This window comes from Leptopilina heterotoma, unplaced genomic scaffold (assembly GCF_015476425.1).
Source record: "Leptopilina heterotoma isolate Lh14 unplaced genomic scaffold, ASM1547642v1 Lhet_136, whole genome shotgun sequence".
NCBI lineage: Eukaryota > Metazoa > Arthropoda > Insecta > Hymenoptera > Figitidae > Leptopilina > Leptopilina heterotoma.
Genome location: NW_025110857.1, coordinates 703,384 through 726,968, shown reverse-complemented (window position 1 = coordinate 726,968; position 23,585 = coordinate 703,384). Strand labels below are relative to the sequence as shown.

General features: G+C 25.3%; 1 protein-coding gene and 1 long non-coding RNA gene across 3 annotated transcripts in view; both read right to left on the bottom strand.

Annotated features, from left to right (window-relative positions):
- Positions 1-11,063, bottom strand: part of LOC122497775 (LIM domain-binding protein 2) — a 181,484-nt gene extending 170,421 nt beyond the window's left edge. The window contains exons 1-2 of one of the 2 annotated variants that reach the window (XM_043605061.1): positions 10,394-11,063; positions 8,588-9,233 (exon numbers count right to left, since the gene is read on the bottom strand). In XM_043605061.1, the coding sequence (XP_043460996.1) occupies positions 8,588-9,233; positions 10,394-10,418 (671 nt within the window). In that variant the 5' untranslated portion in view covers positions 10,419-11,063. The remainder of the gene's footprint in view (positions 1-8,587; positions 9,234-10,393) is intronic. The other variant, XM_043605060.1, reaches the window with a different exon arrangement.
- Positions 11,064-15,746: 4,683 nt separating this feature from the next.
- On the bottom strand, positions 15,747-21,629 carry LOC122497774. Its single transcript, XR_006301174.1, has 4 exons — positions 21,340-21,629; positions 20,121-20,269; positions 16,923-17,068; positions 15,747-15,882 (listed from the first exon to the last, which is right to left on the bottom strand). It is a non-coding gene; the product is annotated as an uncharacterized LOC122497774 (long non-coding RNA).
- Between the last annotated feature and the right edge of the window lie 1,956 nt (positions 21,630-23,585).

Here is a 23,585-nt window from a genome sequence, read left to right as displayed (position 1 = left end):
CTAGAAACATAAATAATATATTTCAGAGAATCAAAAAAAAAAAAAGAAAAAAAAAGAAAAAAGAGGGGAAAAAATGCTAAAAAAAAGCTCAAGTATGTGTACGCATTTCCGTTTGTAGTTTATTCGAAAAATGACGTAAGCGAGAAATGTGTAAAGTTGTAGTGGTGGGAAGCTTCAGAGAAGAATGAAAAATAAAGCAAATGAAAAAGGGGGAGACGCGACGAAACAAGGACGAAGAGATAAGGGGACTTAAGGTAGGAGAGCTTGAGCGAGAGAAATAAGAGAAAAATATATATATATATTTATAAAAGAAGGGTAGGAGGAAACGCGCCGCGCCGACTAGACGGCATCGTAAACTTTCTCGAAGAACTTTTGAATTTTAGTATATAAGGAGCACACGGGTTGCTAGTCTCGCTCCTATAAATTAAATGTTCCTCCCTTTCCTTCTACTTGGGGCTTTATTTCTCCGAAGTGGAGGTTCCTTGCCCGATTAGCGATCCGTGATAATATCTCGCGCGTAAAAGAATTGCCAAGGTAGTGTCCCACAATGCTAACGGTTTTCATAAAGCAACGTTTGATGTCGCCACCGGTAAATGTGCAGGGTTTGTGTCTTTGCTAACCATAACAAAAAAAAACAAGAAAAAGAAACAAAAAAAACAACAAAAGAAAAATCAAAATTCGGTTCTCAAATTTGAAAAATAAAACATCACATAAATCACATTGTTTACGAATAATATATCTGCTAACTAATTAAGCTAATTAAATGCTCGTTCTAATTAACTATCAATTCATCAAATTGACTCACACTAACAGAAATGATTGGTTGTGACTATTTAATTAGTCAAAAGGCGTTATATATTCACTATTATTGCTCTCTAAATTTGAATTAAATAAAAATAATTAATTTGGTAGTAAAAAATCAGTCACTAAAAATAGTACTCTCTAAATCAGAATTAGTGAAGAGTCTCCTATACTTATATAAATTCTTGAATATTTTTACCAATTTTTGGTAAATTTGTACTATTTAATACTTTCAGGGTGGTCACAAGTTTCAGTTTATAAATTTTCCTGACATTTCCCTTGAAATTTACTGACATTAAAATTACTTTCCCTGACAAAATTCTGTTTACAGGAAAATATTAACGTTTACGGAAAATGAGTAAAATTTATGAATTTTTAATTAAAAATTACAATTATAACCATTCCTGAATTATTTTCTACAATTTTCAACTAAACTTCATCTCTGAATCAATTAATTTAAATAATTTTCCAAAAGTTCTAGAATTCAATCATTTAAATACATAAACTCAATTTTTTATAATAACTGCACCACTCCATATTTTTTTCTTAAGTTATTATTAAGGTATATTTTCAAAAAATTATAAAGAAATTCGTACAATTAATTTTTAAAAAATATTTTAAAATAATTTTTCAAAGATAATAGTTTTTCAATTTTGAAAAATTTCCAAACAATTAAAATTTGGTAAAATCTTTTTAAAATAATTGAATTTATGAAAAGTATAAATAAAAATTATCAAATTCTTGAATTCTTAACTATAAACAGGACCATGATTTCTCAAAAATTTTATTAACTCCAAAAAGTAAATTTTCATAAATTTTTATTTACAATCTTCGAAGATAATTGAATCTTAAAAAATTATTACAAAACAATTTCAATAATTAGTTTTTAAAAATATTTTCATGTAATTTTTCGAAAATAATTGAATTTCATAAAAGGAAGAATTTTTCTATAATTATAATTTTAAAAAACTCATTAATTTTTAAATGAATTTTATAATTAAAAATTTTCAACATGATTGATTTTCTCCAAAATGTTAAAAATAATTCTAAAATATTATTATTTTTGGAAATATGTAATTAAAAATATTGAAAAAATTGAATTTTAAAAAATTAGAAGCTATAATTTACATTAATTATCATTTTTAAATTTACCTTTAAAGATTTTTCATTAAAATTTTTGATAATTCAATTATTTTCGAAATTTGCAATTAAAATTCTTCAAAAGTTAATTTTCAAAGATTGTAACAAAATACTTGAAATAAATCAATTATTTTCAATTAAATTTTACAAAATTTCAACTATTCAAAAACAATTTTTGAAAGATTTGTTTATAGTTATTTTTCGCATTGTAAAAATCAAAATAAGTTCTATTTTTTTTTACTAAAAATTGTGGTATTTTATTGCAATGTTTGGAAGGAAAGTTGAAAAAGTCGCAATTTTTGAAAATAAGTCGAAAAAAGTGTCAATTTTCTTAATTTCCCTGACAAAAAATTTTTTTCCTGACATTTCCCTGTCTTAACTGACAAAAATTGTGTTTCCCTGAGATTTCCCTGACTTTATTTATATGTGGACACCCTGTCTTTAGTTTTTTACTAAAGTTTTAGTATAAAGTCACTAATATAATAAAAGTAAAATTTTTGAATAATTTCAGCCACTAATTTTCAATTCTAAAAATTTTTGCTAATTTTGAGTCATTTTTCACTAAAATTTTAGTAAAAAAGAATTAAAAATACTAAACAAAAATGTAACATTTTACTAAAAATTTAGTAACTAAATAACTTATTAACCGAATAATTTGGAAACTAAATCATTTAATAACTAAATAATTCATGAAATAAAATATTTATTAACTAAATAATTTATCAACTAAACTACCTAAATAATTCACTAACTAAATTATTTATTAACTATTAAAAATCGTAAATTTAATGTATTTTATTTATTTATTATTTTTTTTATTTAATATTACTTATTTTATCTATTATTTATTTGATATTTAGAATTTAAGTTTTTAATACCTTTTTCATGTTTTATTACTTATTTGTTTATTATTCATTCATTCATTATTTTTTTAAAATAAATTATCATAATTTCTAAACAGCGTTAATTAAACTACAAAGTGCAATTAATTATATAAACCATTATTTATCAAAAACTCTTCAAATGAAAAATATTGACTAATAAAATATTTATAATTATAATTTGCAACAAATTTATTTAGTCATTTTTTTCTTTTTTTTGGCAAATACAAGTTTGCTTACACAAATATACAAAATTCTGTTTGCAAAAATTAAAAAAAATTACTGTAGTCCCTACTAGTAATTAAAAAAAAATCCATGTTAATTTCTAAATTTAAATTGAAAAGCACTGGAATTAAAATAAATAAATAAAGTAGAATGGAAATACTAAATAGAAATAAATTAAATGAATGAACAAATAAAAATGATAAAGAGGAATAAATAAAATGAATGAACAAATAAAAATAATGAGAAGTATATTAAGTGAATAAACTAATAAAAATAATAATAAGAAATAAAGATAATAAGTAAATAAATAAAAATAATAAATAATAAAAATAATAATAAATCATAATAATAATAGTAATAATAATAAAAATAATAATAATAATAAATAAATAAAAATAGATAAAATACAATAAATAAATATCTAATTTTTCCGAAAACAATTGTAAACATTTAAAAAGAGTAAAAAAAAAAAAAGATCAACGTTTTCCCAGTATATGTAAACCTATCATATTTATAAAAATTAGTTGAAAAGATAAAGAATCTGATAGTAAAAGTCCTGTCATGAGTCACTTATTCAGATTTCTTTCTTGCAGGTCTTCGGGATCCTGCGTTAGTCAGTGATAGGGTGGTCGAAGTCAGGAGACAACGATGGGGGGGAACAGAAAGGGCAGGGGGGGAGGAAAAAGGAAGGAGTCAGGGTAGGGTAAGAGGGGATAATTCCACGGTTAAATATCGGTAAAAATCAATACTATCTCTTTCCTCAGCGCACAGCCACCAACGGTTAATAATGCAAGAGAGAAATTATAGACAAGACGCATATTCATATTTAAAAAAAAAATTAATTTTACATTTGCTTTTAAATGTATAGACATTGTCTATATCGTGCGATATCAAACACATTGTTGACTATTGTCTATATATATAATCAGCGTCATTAGCATCATTATAATCAACAATGTTGAGAGATACGTGCCTACATAGGTATACCTAGAAATTATTTCAATTTGAAAGTATAAATTGTAATTTCAAATATTTCTGCGCAGGGAATATTACGAAGGGATTTCAAATATCAAGAAAAGAATGCTAATTATTTTCTAATTGCAATGTTCAACAATTTCAAGAGAGCGAATAATTTAAGTATTACGATTGGAATACTCCTTTTTTGTAGCAGCGTATTAGTTTTTCAAAGGAATACTATATTAGTTCTTTTTCGGGAATACTATTATTAGCCTAAATTGCTATTAACTTCTGTGATAGAATATTTATTTTTAAGTGGAATACTATTGAATTTTCCAATGGAATACTATTAATTATTTGCTGGAATATTAATTTCTATGCGAAATACTGTTAATTATTTGGAAGAATATTAATTTCTAAACGAAAAACTATTAATTATTTGGTAGAATATAAATTTTTAAACGGAATACTATTAACTACTTGGTGAAATATTACTTTTTGAGTGGAATACTATTAATTATTGGACAGAATATTAATTATATTAATTTCTAAGTGGAATACTAATTTTATTTGGTAGAATATTAATTTCTGTTTAGAATACTACTAATTAATTGGTAGAATATTATTTTCCAAGTTGAATACTATTAATTATTTGGTAGAATATTAATTTTTGTGTAGAATACTATTAATTAATTGGTAGTATATTATTTTTCAGGTGGAATACTATCAATTATTTGGTAAAATATTAATTTTCAAGGTAAAATTCAATTTTTTTATGGAAAATTATTTTTTTTTTCTTGTGGAATAAGAATTTTTGAGAGAAATTAATGAAAATACGTTTAAAAGTTGTAAATAAACGAAGTTAAAGTCCACAACGTTTATCAACGAAAAAAATTTATTTAATACATTCAAGTATTATTTTTAATTTAAAATTTAATTGTAAAATAATTATTATCAAAATATAAATATCAATCTTTTTTTTCTAAATATTTTTGTGTCAATATTGTTGCGTATTTTTAATTAATTTACTAAGTAAACAATTTTTTTTCGTTGATCAACGTTGTGGACTTCAACTTGGTGTAAATAAATAAATATTACGATAAAATTAACATTTCTAATAGAATACTAATTATTAAAAGAATCAAATTCAATTCATTTTTCAAAAAAAAAAAAATAATAAGATAATAAAATAAAAATGAAATAAAATCCTACTTCAAAACACAAAACAAAAAATTTTAATTAATTGGTAGGATGATTAGTATATCTATTAGTAATACTAATCGTCCTACCAATTAATTTAAATTTTTTTTGTCAAAAAACCCAAAATTTCCAAAAAAATAAAAAACTTTTATCAACCAGTGTAAATAATTACAAAATAACAATTTACTTTCCTATATATATATTTTCCCACAAAAAAAATACTTTTGTTTGTTATCGTTGAATAATAATTGTTATCCTAATGTCGATATTTGACAAGAAGAAACAAAGAAGATGTACGATTCATTGGCCTCTAGTAATCTAACCTAGTTTGTTTGGTAATGTGTGACAGAGTGAACAACTCTACTCTCAGAAACTCAGAAACGACCTTTTCGACATCGACAAACTGCGCGCACGCGCTCTCTTTTTCTTTACACAAAAAAGGGAAGAAAAAATTTACGAAATTCACCAAAGTTGAAAATTTTAAAGAACAATCACAATGTAAATATAGAAATATAATATTTAACGTTACTTCAATAAAAAAATCTTCTGTACTCTACTTTTTTTTTCCTAATCTCAAATCTATGTAATTACACTCTTCTAATCGAAGTTGGTGGAAAAAATTCTGTTTTTTACAAAAAAAAATTACAATTTTCCCTACAGCGAGGAATTTATTGACTAAATAACATATTAACTGAACTGTTTATTAACTTGATAATTAAGTAACTAAAATTATTTGACTAAGTAATATTGGATATAATTACTAGACAATTTAGTAACTAAATTATTTTACTAAATAATTTTGTAAATAATTACTAAATAATTTTGTCATTAAATAATCTATTAACTAAACTATTTATTAACTAAATAGTTAAGTAACTAAATAATTTAGTAACCAAATAATTTAGTAACTAAATAATTCATTAACTAAAATATTAACTAAATAAATTATTAATCAAATTATTAGCTAAATTATTTATTATCTAAATAATTTAGTGAGTAAATCATTTAATAATTAAATAATTAATTAACTAAATAATTTATTAAGTAAAGTATTTAATAACAAAATAATTTAACTAAATTATTTATTTGACAGACTAATTAATAGGTATACTATTTCTTGGATAAATAATTTAGTAACTAAACTATTTATGAACTAAGTAGTTAAGTAACTAAATAATTTAGTAACCAAATTATTTAGTATCTAAATAATTCATTAACTAAAATATTAACTAAATAAATTATTAAAAAAATTATTAGCTAAACTATTTATTAACTATATAATTTAGTGAGTAAATCATTTAATAATTGAATAATTAATTAACAAAAATATTTGTTAACTAAATAATTTATTAACTAAAGTATTTAATAACAAAATAATTTATTAACTAAATTATTTATTTGCAAAACTAATTATTAACTATTCGACTTATTAGCTAAATAATTTAGTAACTAAACTATTTATTACCTAAATAGTTCATCAACTAATTCACTATTAACTAAATAATTTAACAACTAAATTATTTATTAACTTCATAATTTTGTAGCCAAATTACTTATTAACTGAATACTTTATTAACTAAATTATTTGTTAATCGAATAATTTAATAGCTAAATTATTCATTAACCAAATAATTTAATAACTAAATTAATAATCAAGTAAATAATTTATTACCCAAATTATCCATTAACTGAATAAGTAATCAACTACGAAACTCAGACTGAAAATTTTCAACTTTAAAAATATTAATGTCTATAATAAAATCTTTGTCGACAGACAATTTTTTTGCTGTACAATATCAAAAAGTGAGGAAGGAATATATTTTTAATCAAAGAGGTCAATAGTGAATAGAAATTAATAAAAAAAAAGGAAACTAATTTAAATTTCCGAGAAGAGCGCTAAATTAAGACAAAAATAATTTATTATTACTTATGCGGTAAAAAATAAATGAACACACCTCGTTTTACAGAGGAATAATCATTGAATTTTCTCCAACTTTTGAAAAAGTAATTAACAATTAAAGCAACAGTTCAATGACACCACGTATTTGCTTTTACTACTCGCGAAATTTCAAATTTAAAACGCAATACTATTTTGTTAAATAGTAATTAATAATAATAAATTTACTTCCTTAAATTTTTAACATTCGAATGAACGAAATTTATTTTTTCTTCAAATTCAATTTTTATTACAATAATTTTGTGTCACTGTAAAGAAAATAATTTACGAAATTTCTAAATGTAAAATAAAAATATTTAATTTTTATTGCATTCGGTAAATTTGGAAAACATTTTTAATAAAAATTATTTCGTTCATTTGAACGTTCAAAACTTATGGTTCTTGTTTTTTTTTATAAACTTGGGGAAACCAGAAATTTTTGCTATTTTTCTTTTTAGTTAATAATTTTACACTGTCTATGCGTTAATTTACTTTAATTTTATCGATAGTAAAATAATATTCTACTATAGTGTAAAAATTTAAATATTAACAGTTTGTTTAAAAAAATATTTTCCTATTGGGGGAAAAAATTACTTTTCGTTTTTTTTCCTCCTTTTGATTAATAATTGTATATTGCCTGCGTTAATTCACTTTAATTCTGTCGGATAGTAAAATTATATTCTCGTGTAAAAATTTGAATATTAAGTTTGTACACGGAGAAAAATATAAAGTAACTTTTACTTACTTTGATATAGTAAAAAATTTCCGGTAAAGCATTTCTGGTAATTTTTACTACTTTTGGAGTAAATTTTGCTACGTTCAAACTAAATTTTACTAATTTTTACAAATATGTTCTTCGAACGTAGCAAAATTTACTCCAAAAGTAGTAAAAGTTACCAGAAATGCTTTACCGGAAATTTTTTACTATAAAAGTAGTAAAAGTTACTTTATATTTTTTTCCGTTAATAAAAAAATATTTTCCTATATTCCTATTGGGGAAAAAATTACTTCTCCTTTTTTTTCTCTTTTTGATTAATAATTGTATATTTTCTGCGTTAATTCACTTTAATTCTGTCTGATTATAAAATAATATTCTACTAGTGTAAAAATTTAAATATTATAACGGTTTTTATAAACTGTTCGGTAAAAAATTACTTTTCGGTTTTTTTCTCTTCTTAAGTTAATAATAATAATTCTATATTATTCGCGTAAAAACAGTCGATTCACGGTCTAATTTTTCCGATGAGATTCTAGATTTAAATAATAAGATATAGATTGTTTCGTTACTTTTACTTTTTGGTTCTTTAACAAAAAATTGCCTCTCAATATCGAATCATTTTTTTAAAACTTTTTTTCAAATTGTTTCTGCTTCCGTTTCTTTTTTGATTCAAAAACGGAAAAAACGTGTGTAGGCGTGTAAATAAAGAAGCACTTGAGAAAAACTCACCCCTGGTCAATTCTGTCAACACCGCCGCCAGGACCCATCATCGCAGGGTGACCGGGTCCCATTGGTCCTCCCATCGGATGTCCCCCAGGACCGTATGGACTGCCAGGAGGCATTCCATATTGAGGCGCACCAAACGGTTGACCAGGTGATGGAAAATGTGGATTACCACCGCCAGGTGGAACAAAAGGTGGTCCCGATGATCCAGGTCGACTGACAAATTGCGGAGCTCCAGTTGGCGAGCCAAATGGATTTGGACCGGGCCCATTGAATGGTGGTCCAGAATTATTTGGTGGCGGTGGGAAACCACCAGAATTTGGCGGTGGTCCTGGGCCCGGTGTTGATGATCCACTTGGTGCTGGCGACACTGTATATTGTGGTGTTGCCGATCCTGGCGGAGGACCTTGATAAGGAGGCGCACCTGCAGGACTTCCAGCTCCGCCGGCAAAAGGACTCGGTCCTTGGAAACCTCCTGCATTATTCTGAGGTCCTCCGGAATTATTATAAGGTCCTGGCGTGGGTCCTCCGCCAGCGTTGGGAGTATAGGGTGATGCCTCCGAGCCAGGCGGTGGGCCCTTCCAAGAGGCAGGGGTTCCTGGGTCCTCCAGCGTGGTGGTAGCGGCCAGAGGCGGATTCAGGCGGTTACAACCTAAAATTAATTCGTTTCATTAAATTACGTTCGTTACAATAAAAATAAATAATAAATAAAACTGTTTTTCTGCTACAAAATAAATTTTTACCAAATGAATATTATTCATTAAAAATCATCATTGTATATTATTTGTTACAACAAATAATTTACAATGATAATTTTTAATGAATAATATTCAGGTTTATTTTAAAGTAAATAAGTTTTCTAATTAATATTTCTCCAAACGGAGTCAATATTTATCAAAATCAACTTTTTGTCCTACCTGCACGGAAAGTATGTCATTTCGGGCACTTAAGGCGGGCGCAAAGTAACACATTACGCCCGGGAGTGGGAGAAGCGGGCTGAAAAGTATTTTGCGCCCGCTTGTTAATTATTTGATTTTCTTCATTAAAATGCGACATTTTCGACTTTCTTTTTATGTTGACTATAAAACTGCAAACATTTTCAACTTGTTTTATTTTGTCTATAAAAATTTGCAATTTTTTTTTATTTTCTCTAAAAAAAATAATGAGATATTTGGTTTTGTTCCCATTTCGTTTATCAAAATTGTCAATTTTAAAAGTTCCTGTTTCAGTTTTGTTTAATTATTAATTACTACGTTCTAAATAAATACTATGTTTCCAGAATACATTGTTTTTTATTTCTATTTTAAAACTTCTATCATTAGAGACTTCATTCAATATAATGTTTATATAAAGCTTAATTTTTAACTACTATGAGAGTTTAATCGTGCGTGCCCTCAATGCCATACTTTCCATGCAGTTAGGACAAAAAATTATGTTCGCATCATGGGCGCAAAGGTGATTACGACTTTGGCGAAATTTCGGGACCTCGGGGACACTTTCGCTCCCTCGGCTTCGCCTCGGGCGCGAAATTGTGTCCCCTCGGTCCCTTCATTTCGCCATCGTCGCAATCACCTATTTTGCGCCCTTGTTACGAAAATAACTATTTCAATCGTGTGAAAAAATACAAATTCGTCAGATTTCGAAATATTTTTTTACATTTTATTCACTGTAAATAAAGAATCGTACTATCAAGAAATTCTTCCTATCAAATCAAACTTAAGAAAAGGTTTGCTACCAGATGGAAAAATTAACACAGATTAGAAAAAACAAGGTTCACAACAATAGAAATCATTCACTAGAGAAGCTAATCACCATTGTTTGTTCCATTCGCCTTCATCTCGTCTTCCACGAAATCATTCCAATTTTCGGGTCACCGTTTTCTTTTTCCAAATACACTCTTTCACACAGACACAAAAACACAATTTTCCCAAAGAGCGACTATTTTTTTTTCCTAAAATAACACCTGAAATTGTTTAACAAACGCGATAAAAAAAAGAATTTTTGTTGCCACACAAATTGAGGTTATGTACCGGCGACATAACCTATAATTAATCACGCGATTCACAACTCAACGAGTTATTTGATTTCAATTTATTATTCACATTCACTTTAGACAATTTCCCATCGATCTTAACACTATAGTTTTTTTTCAGTGTCAATCGTAAGGCGAAAACGACAATCGTTTTTTTTTCAACACACAGCAAACGAAGAGAAGACTACACTCTGCTTCCCCCCCGCGAATGACGCGTTACCGGCTAATCTCACACAAATTTCACCTCTTCCTGGCAAATTCTCATCACCGTGAAAGGAAAATCCAAACGCGCATTCCCATCCAAGCACAAGCACCACACTAACATTGCACCAATTTAATGCATTTCTCCGTCACATTGAAAAAAATTTCACCAATTTCACGACATCTCAAACACACGAGTGAATGGAGTGAGATAGACGAAGGCAAGCGCGAATAAACACCACTGAAGTCGACACAACGTCCACTCAGGAGCGTAGCAAGAACAAAAATTTTTCAATATGAAAGAGGAAAAAAAACACTTTCTAAATACAAGAAAAGTATTTTCGGAGTTTAATTAATTAATCCCTCGTTTCTAATTTTCTTACAAGGACAAACAGAAGGTGAATTAGAAAAAAAGCAATTACCTTTTGTCTTGAATAATCCAATGAGAACACACACAATTTTTCTTTGAAAAATAAAATTTTCTTCTTCTTTTTTTTGGAGTGGGAGGGGCAAATTTTAAACGAACAATCCAATTATTAAGTAAATAGAACAAATACGATCACTAATCGTCAGGGAAAGATCGCTCATTGTGACAAAGACACACACAACTATCTTTTTCTCTATATAAAAAAAACTTCCGTCGTTTTTGCGATGCGATTTAACTCTTTTTTTTTTCTCTCTTTCTGTCCCTTTTTTTCACACACAATTTTCACTCACACGCACTCGTCACGCGACTCGGAACAACACACGTACACACGTGCGCCAGGAGCGTAAAATGGGCGCCAACACCCCAACCCATTAAACATTGTCGAGAATCTCAATTTTCAGACAACATCACACACCACGTGTTCAGAGACCATCCACGCCCGACTGTCAACTGGATCTCTTTCTCGGTCGCCGGCAACAATTGTTATTCCATGGCGTGTAGCCACCGACGAGCGCTGCCATTTTTAGCGGATTCGCCGTTGCATGCCTCCACCGCCCTGACCTCCTCACACACCACCACCCCCCCTTTTGTAAACTATGTAAAACGCACCCTGTCCACCGGAAAAGACACCTCACACGTAAAGATCCTTCATTATTTATTTATTTTTCTTTCCTTTTTCATTTTATTAACCAAATTCTGAATGAAAATTAAGCGGAAAATTATTATTTCTCATGAGAATATTACCGAGAAGATTTCTTTTGCCGCGAAATATTTGATTTAATTTTTATTACATAATATTTGATAAATTTAAAAACAAAAATAAAAAAAAATACAAGAAACTTTCGTATTCAAAATGTTAAATTCGATTTCTTGAAAAATTTGTTTTAGGGCAAAAAAAAAGGAGAAATGAAGAATTAAAAAAAAAGTAAATTGCAAAAAAAGTACAAAAATAAACAAAGTTGAAGTCCACAACGTTTATCAACGAAAAAAATTTATTTAATACATTCAAGTATTATTTTTAATTTAAAAATTGTAAAATAATTATTATCAAAATATAAACATCAATCTTTTTTTCTAAACATTTTTGTGTCAATATTGCTGCGTATTTTTAATTAATTTACTAAGTAAACAATTTTTTTTCGTTGATCAACGTTGTGGATTTCAACTTGGTAAAAATAAAAAAAATACAAGAAAGTTTCGTATTCAAAATTTAAATACAATTTCTTTAAAAGTTTGTGGTAAAAAGAGAAGAAATAAAGAATTAAAAAAAAATTATATTAAAAAAAAGTACAAAAATAAAAAGAATACGAGAAACTTTCGTATTTAAAATTTACATTCGATTTCTTTAAAAATTTATTTTGTAAAAGAAAAAGAAGAAATAATGAGTTAAAAAAAGTACAAAAATAAGAAAAATACAAAAACTTTCGTATTTAAAATTTAAATTCGATTTCTTTAAAAATTTATTTTGTGAAAGAAATAGAAGAAATAAAGAATTAAAAAAAATTAATTTAAAAAAAAGTACAAAAATAAAAAAAAATACAAGAAACTTTCGTATTTAAAGTTTAAATTCAATTTTTTTTTAAATTTGTTTTGTGATTAAAAAAGAAGAAATGAAGAAATAAAAAAAATTAAATTGCAAAAAAGTACAAAAATAAACAAAAATACAAGAAAATTTCGTACTTCAATTTTAAATTCAATTTCTTTAAAAATTTGTTTTATGAAAAAAAGGAGAAAAGAACTTTGGTATTTAAAATTTAAATTCAATTTCTTAAAAAATTTGTTTTGTGTTAAAAAAAAGAAGAAATGAAGAATTAAAAAAAATTGTATTAAAAAAATACAAGAAACTTTCGTATTTAAAATTTAAATTCGATTTCTTTAAAAATTTATTTTGTGAAAGAAAAAGAAGAAGTGAAGAATTAAAAAAAATTAATTTAAAAAAAGTACAAAAATAAAAAAAATACAAGAAACTTTCGTATTTCAATTTTAAATTCAATTTCTTTAAAAATTTGTTTTATGAAAAAAAGGAGAAATAAAGAATTAAAAAAGTACAAAAATAAAAAAAAATACAAGAAACTTTCGTATTTAAAATTTAAATTCAGTTTCCTAAAAAATTTGTTTTGTGTTAAAAAAAAGATGAAATGAAGAATTAAACAAAATTGAATTTAAAAAAATACAAGAAACTTTCGTATTTAAAATTTTAATTCAATTTCTTAAAAAATTTGTGTTGTGGTAAAAAAAGATAAAATAAGGAATTAAAAAAAATTAAATTACAAAAAAAAATAAACAAAAGTACAAGAAAATTTCGTCTATTTAAAATTTAAATTCAATTTCTTTAAAAATTTGTTTTGTTGTAAAATAGGTTCTAATTTACTAACATTTATATCGTAATTTGCTAAAAAATCGAATTTGAGTTCATATCAAATTTGCCAAATTAGTTCTAAATAAATCAAATTGATTTACTTTTAAGGAACTTATTGAATTAACAAATAATTAAATAATTTGGAGAAAATTTACGTCCGAGAATAATTTAATTTTCAATAAAAAAACGACAGATTCGGACAACAATGTTAGTCTTATTTTTTAGAAGTCCAAAGTTTCGAGTTAAATCATAAACCCCTCTTCAGAGATAAAACAGAGAAATTATTTTAAAACAGAGTTAGTAAAAAAGTATAGAAGTTAAAATATTGACCATTTTTGAAAATAAAATGTTAAATAAATAAAGTATCATGATTAGTTTTTAAAAATGTAAAAAAATATAAAGTTAAATAAATAAAGTATCATTAGTCTCATTTACATAAATTTCAATTTTCCCGCAAGTTGACGCAATATTCTCGGTAATATTCCCACTCGTTAATGTTTTCGAGGGAAAATTATTGCCAACACCAAAAGAAAGTTGTTTTCTCCTCCCGGCACTAATATTTTTACACAAGAAAATCCTTTCGATCACTAAATTATCAATTTTCCCGCGATAAAAAAATTGACAAAAAGAAAATTTTTGTTTACAAACAGAAGAAATACGAAAAAAAAGAGAAAAGATTCGAATTTTTTTTTTTTTTTTTTTTTCAAGAAACCGATTGAGAGGGAGCGAAAAGGGTTGAAGGTATAAAAAGGGTTGTTGCGTGGCCGAGAGTCGATGGATTAATCAAAAGGAAACTTTGGCAACGTCGTGTCGCCTGTTGCATGCCGGTGCTTTACGCGACGTCAATTTTCGACGAGGTCGATGCGCTCGAAGCAAGAAATTATTCAACTCGAGGAATATCAGTGCGGAGAAGGCCAAGAAAAGTTGGACGAGAAACACGTTCCAGCCGTTCTACCACCGTACACTTTGTGTGCTACGTGCAAACCGCTACCGCTTCGCTCCCTTGCGCCAGTCTCCGATTTTTACGAGAAAGACTAGTTTTACTATACTCACTGATCCTCCGACTCTAGAAAAAAAAAATAAAAAAAAAACCCCCCCGCTTTAAACAATTCTCTTCAAACTTCATTCGACAGAAAACTAAAATAATTCCCCCTTGAATTTTTGAAAAAAAATTATAATTTCTTTAAATGTACGAACGAGAGAAAAGAATTCCGAAAACAAAAATCATTTACAGGGGGATAGAGATCAAAAGTCGATTTTGATAAATTGTTATAGTAACCTGGGTATAATAGTAACAGGAACCCCTCTCAAGTACGGTCCTGAACAGGAACTGCACCCCCAACCACAGAGCAGTGCACCTCGCACTTTGTTTTCCGTCACTGTAGCACAGACTTTTAAGTGAAAAAGGACTTTGAAAACAAATGGAGAAAAAAAAGAGAAATACAACCCTGATTTCAACACGAGTTCCAAATACCGATTACAAAACACCATTTACTTGTCTATAAACAAAAAAAAATGCAAACAATTAATTTCTAAATCGATATTCCAGTGAGGAAATCAAGAAAGGAGAGAAGAGAGGTTGGTTAATTTTTTTCGCGAACGCCTCACGTGCAGGGCACTTTTTTTCTCGCGCCGTTTCAAAGTCGGGGACTCAGCACTCCAGTGTCACCCTAAAAATCAATAAGGTTCACCTCCTACCCCCAGGATCGTACTCCAGGGGGTCGGGGGTCACGACGGCTGGCCGGGACATCATTCTATATGTCCCGCGAGGAGACTCTCGTAACCTCGAACACATATATACGCAAAAGAGAGAGAGAGAGAAAGAGAGACGAACTTCTTTTTTTTTCCATTCCACACGCGGATATCATTCATGTTCGTTGAAATCAATCTTCAAAAAAAAAAAAACTGGTGGATTTCCCTCACGTTGAAAAATAGAAAAACTGATTTACTTTAGTAATCAAAAAATTATTATTCGATTTCGCTAATTACCGCGATAGTATTTAATTTTTCGGACTGCCACACATATTACAAATTGTAATAATTTTTAAATTTAAGAATATAAGGTTCAAATTCATTCGAATTTTGACTTGTAAAATTGTAAATAATTTGTTTTTAAATATATTAATAATGACTCACCAAGAGTAATTTTTTTTAAATCCTAAATTTCGTCCTGAAGACACTGTCAGCATGTTTTATCCCAACATCTCGATTTAAGATTGCTTTCCATCAATTTTTGACAGGCTTGGTTAATAACATCCTCCCGGTGATTTGAGAAATTTTTCCTGAAATATGCAATTTAGTTATTTATCCAAATATAGTTAATTTTATTTCCCTAATCTTTTCAAAATTGTCTTAAATTCTTTTTAACTTTTTAGACTTTTATTAAATAGAAAAATAATATTGAAAATCAACAGTTTTATTTAGAATAAAAATATTTAATCGTTATTATTTTTCCATAGGAATTAAGATTTTCAAAAATTTTAAATATAAACCTTTTTCTAATTCAACAACTTATAATAATTAAAGATATTCAATATTTATTAGAAAATTCTACGAGAAGTCAATAATTTAAATACAAAAATAAATAATTTAATGATTATGTAATTGAATGTTTCTTACAATTGAATTCTCATAAAGAATTTTATCAACAAATTTTTAAAACAATTAAATTCTTTTGACGAATTATAATAAAATTTTAAAAAATAATTACTTATTTGAAGGAATTTGATTAAAATTGTATTAAAATAAATTAAAATTCTGCGATAAGTTTTGTTATTTATGAAAATAATTGAATTTCTGAAAAGAATTTTATTATTTTCGAAAATAATTCAATCCCTGTAAAAAATTTTATTATTTCTGAAAATAATTGAAATATTGCAAGAAAATTATATAAAATTTGTAAATAATTAAATTCCTGTCAAATTTTTATTAGTTTATTATTATAAATTATTTAATTTAATAATTAGATTTAATTATTATTAGATTTAATTATTCGATTCCGCTAATTACCGCGATAGTATTTAATTTTTCGGAATAAAAAGTAACAAAAAAAATTGTAAACAATTATCAAAAAAAATGAATAAAATTATAAAAAATTCCTAATTTCCGTATATTGCAGTAAACTAATTTTTAATGTTCAAAATTTTAGGTAAATATTGCGAAAATTCGAAATAAAAACCGATTTGACTGTCATATATATTACAAATTGTAATAATTTTTAAATTTAAGAATATAAAGTTCAAATTCATTCGAATTTTGGCATTTTTTTAGAAATTGAAAAATTGTAAATAATTTGTTTTTAAATGTATTAATAATGACTCACCAAGAGTAATTTTTTTTAAATCCTAAATTTCGTCCTGAAGACACTGTCAGCATGTTTGATCCCAACATCTCGATTTAAGATTGCTTTCTATCAATTTTTGACAGCCTTGGTTAACAACATCCTCCCGGTGATTTAAGAAATTTTTCCTGAAATATACAATTTAGTTATTTATCCAAATATAGTTAATTTTATTTCCCTAATCTTTTCAAAAATTGGCTTAAATTCTTTTTAACTTTTTAGACTTTTAATAAATAGAAAAATAATATTGAAAATCATCAACAGTTTTATTTAGAATAAATATTTAATTATTATTTTTTCATAGGAATTATAATTTTCAAAAATTTCAAATATAAACCTTTTTGAAATTCAACAACTTATACTGATTAAAGATAATGACCGAATGATAAAATCATTATTTTATATTAAAAGAAAATTGTTACTGTGCGATTCCATGGGAGATTTTAGTTTTTTCGAAGTAAGTAAACCAATTGCAATTAAACTTAGGAATTTCAATCTACACATAAAAAGAAACATTTTCACCAAATATTACGTCAAAATATTCAGTAGTTTTTGAGATGTCAAAATTTTGGAAAAATTTTAAAATCGTTATATCTTCTTTCCATCTTAACCAAATCACTTAATTCTTTTTGGAAAAAATTCAGCATAAAAAAACGAAAACATTTTTTATATTATGTTTATAAAAAATTTTTATAAACAAAAAAGTTATTAAATAATAATTGAATAACTTTTGCACGACTAAACGAAATTGAATGAGGCAAATACTAAACAAATTTTAATTTGAAATTAAAAATAATTACACTCGGGAATATATAAAATTTGTAAATAATTGAATTCCAGACAAATTTTTATTAGTTTATTATTATCAATTATTTATTTTAAATAATTGAGTTCTTTGAGAAAATTTTATTAAAGTAGATATTGAAAATCATTAAATTGGGAAAAGTTTTGAAAATAATTGAGTTTCGGAGAAAAATTTTATTATTTACAAAGATCACTCGATTGGAATAATTTCTAATTGAATAGAATACGATACGAAGTTGTTCCAAATTTTACTCATTTTAAAATTGGAAAAAAATTTGTTTTTAAGACTTGGCAAGAATAATTTTTTTGCAAATCTAATAACTTTGGGAAACAATAATTTATTGAAAAAAATTATGCTCCTAAAGTTGTGAACATTCAAATGAACGAAATTTATTTAATTCCTTTTTAAAATTAAAATATTATTACAATAATTTTGCGTCAATTAAAAACAAAAATAGGGTAACTGCACCAATTGCCGAGGGTGCTCCAATTGTCGAGGATAATAATTTTCTTTTTTAGATAAATAGTATAATATATAATATTTAAGAACAAAAATAATTTCTAAATAATCTTTGTATTTTCAACTGTATATTTATATATACAAATTTCGTAGCGATTCTACTAAAATAATTATTTAATTAATATTATAATTCACTGCTGTGAAATTTACACGAATCTCCGCTTTCTTAATACTTCAGGTTGATTGGAACAGATTTTTAGAAATGCAAATTAAACGTATTTATAATGACTTTTTGTGTACAAAATTATTATTATAATTTTGTACAAGAACCAAATTAATTTTGTATGCATGTTTTTTTGTTAAAAAAAATATTTAATATTTTTTAAAAGCAAATCATCGGTATTTGGTTCCTTTTTTTTTGACAGTTCCATTTTTCGAGGTAATGACTCGAAAATTGGTGTAGTCACTTTTTTCGCTGATGTACCATTTATCGATGGTTAAGTTTTTATTTACTAAACGTCAAACATAAATACCAAACATTTATAGGTACAGAGAAAAAGAAAAAAAATGCTCCAAAAATTTACAACCAACAGAAAATAATCAACCAAAAAAAACAAGGAAGACGGAAAAAAAATTAATAAAAAAATGCATTATTTAAAACTAAAAAATTTTGTACTATAGTTTAATTATAATTAACCATTATATTTACAGTTCGTAATAAAAGTTTATTTTATTCGTTTACAAATTTAATGTGACTTAAATTAATTTATTTTTTCAATTAATGTCTGATTAACAAAATTGATTAAATTTAATTAACTTATTTATAAAAGTTTAAAAAACAGTTAAATAATTTTCTGTCCTGTATCATCTACTATAAAAATGTTTTATATCGATATTATAAATTATTTAATTATAGTTAAATAAATATATTTGTTTTCTGGTAATGTTCTATAATATTTTTATCGAAAAAATAAATATCTACTCGATTTTCTAATATCTGTACAGGTTAATTGTTAGGTTATATTGGGTTATATGTTTAAAAATGTCATACCCTCGACAATTGGAACAGACCCTCGAGAAATTAGCACAAGACCATCGACAAATGGTGCTTTTGCTCGATTGACTTTTAAATATATTTTTTGCTTAACAATTTAGTTTATATTAAAAAAATAAAAATGAATATTAAACATTATTAGATCCTTCGTCCAAATATACAAAAATCAAATTTTAAAGTGCATTTACTTCCGAGAAAAAAAATGTCAAAGTCACATGTTGCCTAAAACCCTCGACAATTGGTACAGTTACCCTATTAATTAAAATTGTTTCTAAATGAATTACAATTTTTATTTTTTATTGCAAACAGTAATTTATAAAAATATTTCATTCATTTCAACGTTCAAAACTGGTGAATCATAAAAATTTTTATTTAAAAAAAAATTATTGGGAATATTAAGAATTGGAAAAAAAATTTTTTATTTCCCTGACTAAAAGTGATCGTTAAAAATTTAAGTTTTATTAAAAAATGATTTTATTCATGTCGAATTAAAATTCTTTTCACGTTATCATTCACGTTTCTGGAAAAATATAAAATTTTCTTTTAAATTTGCAAATTTAGAAATAATAATAAGAAAATTTCTTGTGTTAGAAATTATTTTTGAAAATTAAGACAAAAGACTAGCCAAGAAAAAAAATTAAAAGTTTAGAAACTTAAAAGTGTATTTCCTTTAATTGCCTAATGAATTTATTATTAATATATTGTAAAATAGTAGTTTTTTTAGTTTTGATTCTATTTTTTAGGTTTTTAATTTTTTTTGTTTCTAATTTTGTAATATATTCTAAAGAATAATATTCAATATTCCCTACTAATTATAATATTAATTTTTTTATATTAAGGTAATAATGAAAAAAAATCTCACGATAGGGAGTTTCTTCCGGATCCTAAATTCCACTCTGTTGCTTCCGCCAGCATTCTTCACTTTGAGTTCGCAAATTTTGACAATCCGACAAATTATTGACATCCTCCAATTTATTTTCTGTAGAATTAGAAATTTTTAACTCCGAAAATCTAAATAAAATGCAAACGACAAATTAAAATTCATTGTCTAAAAATATTAAACGTAAATATCAATAATAAAAAAATATAACATTAAAAACGAATAAGAATTAAATGATTTTTCCAATTCGCAAAAAAATATATTTATTTGCAATTAATATTTACTTATTATTCAACATTATTATATTTTTTCCGGCGAAGACATTAAAAACAAATATCGATACAAAAAAATTTATAACCTTAAAAACGAATAAGAATTAAACTGATTTTTTCAATTATCAAAAAAAAATATTTATTTGCAATAAATATTTATTTATTATGCAAGATTGTTATATTTGTTCCGGCGAAAACAATTTTTTGCAATAATCAATCATGATAATTAACAATTTTGTCTGGCGGCGAAAAAATCAATATATTTTTGATCGATTCGCAAAGGAATCGGAATGCGCAATGCATCGAGAATCCGATTAATTATTATAAATATATTTACGAATTGGTCTGAAAATTCGATTTCGACATTAAAATTAATAAATATTTGCAAGTGTCGAACGAAAAGTGTAAAAATATTATGCGCCTAACCGAGGCGATTGTGTGACAAAAAGCACACATAACCTTAAAAATGGTGAAATCGGTATTTTCCTTTTTTTTTACAAAAAAGCACCTTTATTTCTTATCTGACAACCGATTTTTCACGATTTTCAACTAACAACAAGGAATTTATAATAAAAAATTGCAAATAGAAGGTAAATTTCGGAAAAATATGAGAAAAAAATTGTCGACATACGTATTTTGCCAGAAACGCTTGGTTTAGATTGCAACGAAATTTTTCTTTCTCTATAATTGGAAACGCATATATTATACTAAATATAAAATGAAATTACCTTTGAAGAACAGTTTTTGACGGTAAACACATGTAATAATAGGAAAATTGTGTATGTTTACCGTGAAAAATAGACTCGTCGTACGAAAGGGGGGGAAGGGGGGACCGACGCCAGGCGCTGTAGCTCAACAATTATCGAAATAATGTTAATAATCGAATGAATCCTACAAAAAATGAAATAAATAATGGAAATCCAACTTACCAAACAGGTGTTTTGTGTTTCAGAAGAAGAATTTGATACAGATGTCTCGATTTATTTCGGAAATAAGCAGGAGCGATGACGAGCGTCTTCCATTTCTACTTCGCTAAAAAAGCAATATGGCCGCCATCGGAAGTGGAGCTGTGGAGGGGAGGTAGCATTTTGGCGCCTAAATGTTGGACAAATATGAAACGTTTTCTATTGGCCGTGAGTTATCGAATCAAATTCAAACCTCTATTTTTTCAAATATTTGAAAATAAATTATCGTTAAATTAGTTAATTAATTGATTAATTATTTAATTATTATTAAGTTAACCACTGAATTAATTGTTTTATTAATAAATTATTAATTGAATTATTAAATTAACAATGAAATTGATATAAATTAATAAATATTAACTATTAGAATGTTTAAATGATAATTATATAATAATAATGCAAATAATTTTAATTCAATGAAGTAATTAGTCACTTTAAATAATAATTACAAATAATTGACATAATAATATAAATAAGAATTTATGTAAATCGTACACTGCATACTAATTAAATTATATTATTAATGAGTTTATAGTTTAATTAGTTTCTTTAATTTTTAATTAATTAATTTTTTTAATTAATTATTTTTTTAATTGTTTATAAATTAATAAAAAATTTTTCAAAAATTTGAAAATAAATACAATAAAATAAAAATAAGAATGGAAAATTATATATTTTTAATTATAAGTTAATTAAAATTTAATAATTAGAGTAAAAATCAAATGAGTAAGTAAAATTAAGGAAATATGGTAAATAATTGAAATAAATAAACTAAATGAAGAAAATACGACAAGCTAAATAATTGAAATAAATAAAACAAATAAAATATATCCTAAAATTAATAAAATAAGTTAAATAAATGATAAGTTTTTAATTATAGTTTTTAATTAGAACGATTAAAATAGCAATCTTGAAAAAATGCATTTAATTATTATTATATTTAAAAACTGGAATGTAGAATATTATTTTTATTTTATTTATCAGACAAATGACATTATAAAATATTCATATATACCAATCAAAAATGTCAAAAAATAAATGATAAAAATTTTTTTTTTAATATTAAAAAAACAATTAAATGCACTCTTTGAAATATATATATATTGAATGCACTGCCAATTTGTAGGTCCTCTGTTCTGATAATATCTGTCTGTCTCGATAACCCTCAATCCGGGGTCAACGAGCCAGCCTTTTCAAATATAAATATATATATATATATATATATAAAATTGCAAGATGCATATATATGCATCAATGTATGCATATACTTATTGCAACTAATTTTTCGTTTTTAATTCTTATCATCTAATTAATGTGTTTGCTCCCATTGAAGCAATAAATAACATGATTTACTCATTATATATACTTAAGTAATTTTATTATATTTACGACCATTAAATTGTAATACTATTTTACTACTAATTAAAAAACTATAATGAAAATTCAAAAAACATTAATTAATTTCTAAATTAATTGATATATATAAAAAAATTTATTATTTGAACAAAATAAATAATAATTTTAAAATTATTAATTTCAATTAACTAAATAAATTATTTATAATCAAATTAATAAATAATTAGGCACAAATAATTATAAAATTATAAATATTTTTAAATATTCTTAAAATTATAAGTTATTTTTATTTATTTCTAATTATCAATAAAATATTTAATTATAATAAATATAATAATTACAATATTTATTATTAATTGCGAAAAGAATAATTTTTTTCTAAATAATTTTGATTTGAGGGGAATTTTTTTTTTTTTTTTTTTTTGAAAATGTGACATAGTTGAATTGATCCTCGATGCTCTGGGAAAGTATGGCACCTCAAGTTGCAAAGGAAGGTCTGAAAACACAAGTTGTTAGGAAGTATATGTGTATATATATATATATATATATGTATAGAGGTGGGGATAAATGGAAAGAGGCAAGTTTTGATGCAGGGTTTGGGGGTGTAGGTCGATGTGGGTGAAGTTCTCGTGAGAACTCAGCACTGAACGGAAGAGACCAAAGGTGTAGTCACGTGATTACTTCTCCAACTCATTTGAAAATTCCCTCTATATAAACGTCCAATTTTCAACGATATTTTCATCAGAAATTTCATTTTTTTATTTTTCTTATTTTTCATTTACAAATTTATTTATTTTTTGTTTAATTATTTGATTATTTATTAACTTTACTTCCCTTTTTATTTGCAATTCATT